Genomic DNA, 8,477 nt, shown 5'->3' on the forward strand with positions numbered 1-8,477 from the left:
TTGATTTTATCGTAGAGATGAGGTCTCGCCTGCCCAGGCGGATCTCGAACCCGCGGGCTCAGGTAATCCACTCACCTCAGCCTCCCAAAGGCACAGGATTACAGGCTGAGCCACCAAGCCGGCCATAATACTTCTTTATAATCCTTTAATGTTTATAGGATCTCTAGTGCTTTCTCTTTCTTCATTCCTGATATTGGCCACTTATATTTTCTCTCTTTTTTCCATCAGTCAGTCTTACTAAGGGTTTATCAGTTTTTGTAAAGCCTGAAGTTTGAAGATCTATTGTTAGGATTATTATACCTTCTTGATGAATGGACTTTTTTAATCATTGTGAAATATCCCCCTTTACCTCTGGTAATATTCTTTGTCTTAAGGAATGTGTTTCCTTCTTTGAGCCACCTGTCTCTCCACCCAAAACTGAGGAACAATTTATATTTCTTAATGCTCTGACCACAGGGAGGGTTTTTTCTCACTGCTGTCTTCTAGGAACACTAAGTCAGGAAAGTCCATATTGGCTGGACTCCATAGACTGAGCCATATCATCCATGAGCCAGGATTGAGGGTCTCTTACTCTATCAGCTGGTCCTAGGAAACCCCCTGAAGGCCATATGTGTGAGGGGAAGGAGAGACACGGTGTACCATATGTAATGATATGACGGTCCAGGCTATTGTTCATGTAACTGAATTGTTTTCACCTATCCTGCTTGGCCTGATCCTGAAAGGACCATGTCCATGTACAATGGATTGCTGCTGCACCACCATTACCACCCCTAAACTTAGGGTCCTGTAACACCAGCTAATGGTGGGCAGCTCACATCACATTGTTACTCAGTGTCCCCTGTGCAGGGGCCCAATATCATGCCAAGTGCTTTTCTTTGAACAGTGAGTAGTTTCCTGCTAAAGATGGTAGGTATGCTCTTGCTCCAGAACTTCAGCTCCTGTTTGGGAGTTTCCCAGAGATGCCACGTGGTATCCCTTTCGACTGTGGATACTCTCAGCATCTGGTTATAAAAGGATGGACCTGCTACAGAACCCACATGTGCTCTTATCGCACTCAGAACTACCAGCCATCTACTACTTCAATTTTTGCTGAGGTCATACTGGTGTATTAAAGTCTTTGAAGGTGGTATGAAATTCTGTTCATGCACCCAGCATGTGGTGTTTTCCTGGGTTATTTTGACCATGGGAGTAGGGATGGTTTAAAAATCATTCCCTTGGCCTTTCCTACTATTACAGCTCTTACCCCTGCTATGTGTGGCCCTCCTGATTCACACTCAGAAACCAAAGAAATGACCACCGGGTGGTCCTGGGCCCTTTGGGTCCATTATGAATCAGATTGGGACCAAGATACTGTCTTCTACAAGCCCCTACTCTAAAGGGAGGTCATGATGGCATTTTGTGTCCCCTTGGCATTGGAGTAAGCTCAGGCCCTGGATCACTTCCATTCCACCCCCATTCTCATCCCCACCCTGCCCACACAGGTCTGCTGAGAGCAAAGTGCAGGGCCCAACTTCCCTGGCCTGCAGATTTGGGGGCAATAATTCTTAAGTGGTGGCAGGGAGGTGATCCCATAGCTATCAGAGGACCTGGACATTTCCTGTCATCAGTGTAAGGTTCCTCTGGCACATGGCCATAGTTCTCTTTGGAAGAGGTTTGGGGGAGTCGCTTCTACATGCACCTGCTGTGGAAGTGCAGGTCCCCTCCCAAGAGCCCAGAGTGTGAGCCAGGGCTCGATGCTGAGTGGTAAATGCCTCTGAGAGGCCAAAGAGATGGAGAGAAGAAATGTCCCCTGAGCTGGAGCATGTGCAGGTCACTGGGCCACAGGCGGAATGCATTGAGCTGACAAGAGAACATGAGGTGGAGATGCAGAGTGGTGAGAACAGACAGAGGGGTGATATCAGATGCCAGGAGAAGACAGACACCTTACATTGGAAAGGGGCCCTTCTTCAGGGATGAGAAGAAGCAGATGGGACCAACACCAAGCAGGTGGGCTCATGTGCTGTGGGTCCTCTCTCTGTTGGCTTCAGTTTCTTCTATGAACTAGGAAGCGGGATGCCTGGGGAAAGGGGGTCATTCGCAGAGACTAGAGAAGGTTTGAGGATGTCTGTTTGCACACAAGCCTCTTCTATTTCGATGCTTCTGGGGGGAATATCTCTCACACAGATGTACAAAAAGTGGAGGGCATTATCTCTGTGTACATCCACTACATTCATTTATTCAAGACCAAACATATAGTATTTCATCACCAAGGAGTAGCATCCAGTGTAGGCAGGGACAAGCCTTCAAGATTTGGTTTTCCACTCAGTTTTCCTAATATCACATGGATGTATCAATATGTGTCACATAGAGTGCATGGCACCTATATCGAGGTCCTTACCCAGAGACACAGGCACCTACTCCAGGAGGCTTTCCCTGACCAGCACTTTCAGACTCTCAGAGGCCACCCCCCAGTAGTCTGAGGGTGGTCCTTGGGGACAAAGTCTCTTCACCACAAACCTCAAGGAGAAGCCCACTCCCTCCTCCAAATGTCCCAGGAACCTGTGGTGCACTGCAGAGAGGCTGTCAGTCAGCCGAGACAGGGTGGCCCAGCTCAGCTCTCCTCACTGCCCATAGTCTTGGTCTTCTGGAAGATGCTCTGCATGGCGGAGATTCGGTCCTTATCCTGGATGTTGAAGACCTGGAACTACAGGTAGGGCAAGGGAGACAAGAGTTACAGGAACAACTGGAGCCCATCACAAGCATTTCAGGGCTGGGAACACAGCCTGGGACAACTTGCCTTCTCTGAGCCCCATGGGGCCTTGCTGTCTCTGGGTATCAGCCTGGAAACTCCTCCCTACAGACAGACTGGTCTCCAAATCTTCTATTCCACCAGCCCTTCCTTACATGAGATGTCTCTGGCATGGGCCTGGCCCAGAGGAGGCCCCACTAGGTGCTGGTTGAAGGCTGTCTGTGCAGCACCCTTGTGCTGCCACTCCCATTCCACCCCCATTCTCATCCCCACCCTGCCCACACAGGTCTGCTGAGAGCAAAGTGCAGGGCCCAGCTTCCCTGGCCTGCAGATTTGGGGGTAATAATTCTTAAGTGGTGGCAGGGAGGTGACCCCAGAAGGCTATCAGTCTCTCAGCAGGGAAGTGTTTGCTAAAACAGGACAGAAGATGTCCAGCAACACAGTGGCTCCCCTGGGGTCTCCTGCCACGGGACAAGAGAGAGGTTGGCTGATACACCCCCAAAAGGGATGGTGATTGCTGTTGGGGTGAAGGTGAGAACTGGCCCCTGGGAGAGAAGTAGGGTAGGCTCCACGGGGGTGGGAGCAGTGCAGGCTAGCAGAGCTGGCCGAACATGGGCTCAAGGAAGGGCAGCTGGCAGCCAGGAACCCTGAGAGGGGGCCAAAGGACCTTAGCTCTCAAGGTCCCAAGGAGAATGGCTGTGGAATTTCTGAGTCTGGGTAGAAGCAGGAAACAGTCCCCATAAGACCCAAGGAAGGCCACACTCCCTCATGAGGAATGGAAACCCAAGGTGGACAGATGGAGCTTTGGGGGAAATTCTGGTGGGAAACAGGGACAGTGTCAGACATGTTCCCCTGGTTCCTAGAGAACAGCCCTAGGCCAACAGGGCCACTAGTGAAGAAGTTCCCCATAGCTGTCTGACCCCTAGACATCATATCTGTCCCTACAGACTCTCTTTGTCCAGGGGCCTGACCCAGGAGGCAGTGACCAGGATGCTGAACCAGGGCTCTGTACCACCTTCCTGTGCTCCTGGGCCTACCCCAAACTCCCAAGGCCAGCAGCACCGACCTTGTCCAGCAGGAAGTCGAAGTAGGCAGTGGCCCAGTAGCTGGGGTCACTGGCTGGCAGTTGCAGGAGTGCCTTGACCCCAGCACTGATGCGTGGCGGGGGATTGCGGCCCAGGTGGGTGGCATGGATGCGCAGGGATGCCTCAGGTTGGCTGGCGAAGCCCTCCACGCGCTGGTAGATAGTGTTGAGGTCCAGGCCACTGTCCTGCAGCTGGTTGCGCTCAGGGTGGAGGAAGTGAGGCAGGTTCCGGGTGGCCAGGCAGCATAGCAGCACCACGAGGAGGCGGTACACAGCGCCCTGAAGCTCGGCCCAGTCCTCCGGCTCTGGGAAGAGCACCGAGGCCCACAGCAGCACCGTCTGCAGGACAGCAGGGTCAGGCCCTGGGCAGGCCACCCAGCATTCCTACCACCTTTATGCCTGGCCACCCCCACCCTGCTCACACCCCTTCATCCTCCCTGCCACGTCCCAGTCTGAGCCCTAGGCCTTTCCCCACCTGCTGCTCCCAGTCTGGCAGCTCCCCAAGGCACCAATTTCCCTCTCTGTCCCTCCCCTGACTCCCCATGGGCTCAGCTTAACTCCAGGTCCCCATCCCACCACTCAGGACCTCTCTCTCTCAGTGCTCCTGTGTCTCCTGCATCATTCAGGCCTTTCTCTCTCCTCCCACTTTGCTACATTGAGCTCCTGCCTACCCTCCACAGTCCAACTCAATGGGCCCCATGGCATTGCCTCAGTCCTTAGTATGTGTGTTCATGATGCCGGGACCTAGATAACCGTTTAAAAGATCTGAGCTACCTGGTCATCCCAGGAGCCCTTCTTCTCCCCCCTGCCCCAGAGGCCCCAGCCAGACCCCTCTCCTGTCACATGGTTGCCTTCCTGTGTCCTTGAGCCCTCTCTTTCCACTGGCCTCCATCATCCCACAGTTGAGTTTGGGGCTCAGGAGCTACCATGCACCAGACCCCAAGGGTCCGCTGGAAGCTCTACCCCAGATGCAGGCTTGAGGAGGCTTGTGTGGCCAGGGTCACAGAGGGGACTCATGGCAGAGTTGTCTCTTGACACCAGGAGGGGCCACGTGTTCCTCAACACCTGAGTCAGGTAGAAGTGCCACCTCACATCCTGTAGCAGTGCTTGGTAGGTCAACACTCTAGGGAGGAGCCAATCAGGCAGAGACCCCAAGACTCTACAGCCCCAGATGCTTCTCTTTCACCACCTTGCAGGGTGGGGTGGGCCAGACTCCATCTCCTGACTCTTCCTTGTTCTCCTCAGTGTTTGGTGGTTACAAAGTCCCAGAGGACACAGTTCTGCCAAAATGTCAAAACAGAACAGGGAGCAGAAAGAAGGGGTGCCTGGGCTCTCTCAGGGATCCCCAGGGGCTGTCTACTCACAGGTAGGAGTCCTGGTCAGGTGACATTCATATACACCTGGGAGGACACTGGCTAAGCAGAATACCCAACTTTGTGTGGCCCAACCCAGAAGTCCCACCAAACAGTTCCCGGGACTAGGAGGTCATGCCCATGGATGGCAAAGGCCGGCTGAGGTGCCACAGCATCCTGCAACTACATCCCTGCCAGACATCCCTCAGGAGCCATGGCCGGTTTCCTCAGGACCTGATGAGATCTCAGAATTCTCCCACCCCAGAGCTTGCTCCAGGCCATCCACCAGTCAGGGCTGGCAGGAGGGACACATCTGTCTGCCTGTGCCCTTGACTCCCTGGTTACAGACACAGCCCAGCAGGACACAGCAGGGACAGAGTGCCTACCGAGCCCTTCCCTGGGTACCTTCAAGTGGCTGAAGGTCAGGCCAGCACTCTGGCCACCGTCTCGCCAGCTTTCATGGTTCACTCGGTCGAGGATGGAGAGGCTGTCCAGGTGGTGGCCCTGGAGGGTACCCAGTGCATCCAGCAGTCTGGTGAGCAGGTAGTCAGTGGAGACCCTGCAGCCCAGATACACAGTCAGCCCTGGCTTCTGTTCCCACCCTAGTATTGGAAGCCCCTGAGCCCCAGGAGGCTTAAGTGGTGGCAGCAGCCATGTTGTGCCCTGTCCACTGGACTCAGCCCGGGTCCCATGTTTCTCAGGAGCTGCATTCATTGTCTATGCAGTGTGAATGCCCAGTTTCACTGAGACTCCCAAGCCCCAGAATATGGGGGAACTTGGAAAGCCTCCAGCCCAGCCCTTTGTGTAGACAGGGAGGTAACTCTCAGACCTGCCTAGGTTGGAGTCACCCAGCTTGGTGGGCATTTCAGCTCCATCAATGGCCTCATCCAGAAGCCCAGGCCAGCCTCCAGAGACAGCCACACACAGTGATAGACTCAGAAGCTATACTCCCCACCCAGTGCCCTTAGCTCAGGACATCGCATCTCAGAGGTGCTCACTCACTGTGTGCATGCTGAACAGACTATAGGGGTGGAACTTTGAGACCACACCTCCATGGGTCTCACTCTTGGTGAAGTCTTAGCACTGAATGGTCACCCATCCACCCAACCCCCAGGCTGCAGGGGGAGGTACATCAGAAAGATCATTTTCCCATTTACTAGCAAAAATGACTGTTCAACCCAGACCTTCCCCTTCTTTGGTGAGGGAGGCAGTCATTCAAGCTTGGAACAGCCTCCACCCTGTTCAGAGGGGTCAGTCGTGATGCAGGGGCAGGAGTGGGCAGGTGCTCTGTTGAACCTTTCCTTGTGGCAGAAAACTACAGAAGGGCCATAACCAGCTTCACAAAGTCATCACTGACAAGCATGAACTCAGCTATCCTTCAGGCATGAAACTGGGGTAAGTCACCCTGGCCAAATCACAACCTTGCACACAGGTGCTGTTTTAATGGGCCAGATCTGATTGGGACTCAGACCCTTGCCATTGGTTTGGGGTCCCAAGAAGAGCTCAACCCTTGCCCTGTTCCCCCTTCCTCCCTCTCACAGATACCAGCACAGATGCAGTAGTCCTCACCGAACTTTCAGGCTACTGGGGACAGAGACCAGGGGATCTGAGGAGAGGCTCTAGGGCAGGCCAGGCAGGAGGGAGCATCTATAGCTAAACACTCAGGTAGAGGAGTCTCAAAGGAAGGGACACTGTCATCTGGGAAGGACAGACCCAGATGGGAGATGCTAGCCAGCCCCAATGCTAGTTAGTTTCATCAGCCTCTCAGCTTCCCTGCTGTCTGGGGACTTCTCTCAGTTGCTCTGGGAACCCACCCTGCCCTGGACAAGTCATCTGACCTCTGTAAAGGCAGGGTCATCCAGGGCCTTCTACACTTCCATGTTTCTCCTCTCTTTCATTATAGCCAGAATCCACCAGCCCCCTCCCGACTTGAGAGAGGACATAGCTTCATCCTTCCTACAGCTCTGAAAGCCAACAGGGGCTAAGTGTTCTGGAGTATGGATTCTGGAATCCTAACTGGACCCCTGAATCCCCAAGATAATGTCAACAGGACACAGATGCCCATGGGGGCAGAGGCAGGTGAGGGGACCTGATAGATCCTCCTGCCTAGGGTGGAGGGAGCATAGAGATGGCTGCCCCCTTCCCACACACTCCCCAGAGCCCCACGGACCCGCAAGGCTGCATCTACCTCCAGTGCTGGGCGCTGGCTGGCACCAGGTCCACGCCCTGGCCGATGATCCTTTTCAAGCTGCCCTTGGGGAATCCAGGCATCAGGTGGGCCCCCTCCAGGGCAGGCACCCCATGTTTTCTCCTCACCACGGGCACGACACGGAAGCAGATTGTTCTCCAGCCACTGGATACCAGCAAGGACAGGTGAAGCTGCTCCTCCCTCAGGCTAGCTGCATTTAGTGAACCTGCAATGACCCGCATCACACCAGATCCCCACCATGCTACCTCTGCCTGGGATGCCCACAGACCCCTCCTGCCGCCAGCTTGGTCCCTAGCCCTCATCAACTCTCCTGCAGCCCTCTCATCCTACTCCCACCTGTAGGCTGTGGTTCCCCCACCCAGGACACCTGTGTCCATCTCTAGACCCTCAGTCAGCTAGGGGCTAATCGCACCCACCCAGGCCCACCCAGCAATGTCATCCATCTGCTCAACTGTCAGATCAGTGACTTGACAGCATCAGTGATGACAACAACTTCCTATATGAGGGTTTTCTTTGCCAGGTTCCTCCCTCGATTCACACCCCAGTGGCCCAGCCTGCTGACCGCACCTTCCTAGGCCTTCTTGAGCTTGCCCTCTCTGTACCATTACTGGGACGGAGGTCCCACATAAGCTAATACCTACCTCCCAGCTGATGGGCCTGGTTTCTCTGCAGGTGACTTTTCTGCAGTAGATCCCACTCCAGAGCCAGAGAGGGTCGAACAGAGGTTGGACCTCTCCCCACCAGAGTCTGCTCCCTAGAAACTTTCCTGAAAGCCCCCACCCTCCAAAATTAACCTTGTGAACAGGAAGCTCATGTCAGACCCAGGCCTAGGGGCCTGACTGCACAAGCTGGTCCTCACACTGGGGAGGTCTGGGAGGAAAAGGACAGAGCAGACAGTGGCGGCCTAGTGTGGGGAGCAGCCAGCTTGGTTGCCCTGTTTCCAGGCTACTCCAGCCCAGAAAACGCACAGTGAACCAGCCCAGCCCAACACTGATCCAGCGGGAGCAGCCTCCTCTTCTCCAAACTGCCCAGCCAGGGTCAGCGGTCAGAGCAGCTGACCTGCTGGGAGCCAGGCCCAGACAGCATGTTGGTGTATCCCAGCAT

The 8,477-nt window shown here is 54.5% G+C and overlaps 1 protein-coding gene across 1 annotated transcript; it reads right to left on the reverse strand.

Moving 5' to 3' along the window:
- Nucleotides 1-2,590: 2,590 nt before the first annotated feature.
- CUNH2orf54 (chromosome unknown C2orf54 homolog) lies at nucleotides 2,591-7,750 on the reverse strand. The gene is made up of 5 exons (XM_008052827.1): nucleotides 7,741-7,750; nucleotides 7,353-7,578; nucleotides 5,570-5,723; nucleotides 3,795-4,151; nucleotides 2,591-2,683 (listed from the first exon to the last, which is right to left on the reverse strand). The coding sequence occupies exons 1-5, from the start codon at nucleotides 7,748-7,750 to the stop codon at nucleotides 2,591-2,593; spliced, it is 840 nt and encodes a 279-aa protein (XP_008051018.1).
- Nucleotides 7,751-8,477: the final 727 nt, after the last annotated feature.

This window comes from Carlito syrichta, unplaced genomic scaffold (genome assembly GCF_000164805.1).
Source record: "Carlito syrichta isolate Samal-C Ts95f unplaced genomic scaffold, Tarsius_syrichta-2.0.1 Scaffold287532, whole genome shotgun sequence".
Classification (NCBI taxonomy): domain Eukaryota; kingdom Metazoa; phylum Chordata; class Mammalia; order Primates; family Tarsiidae; genus Carlito; species Carlito syrichta.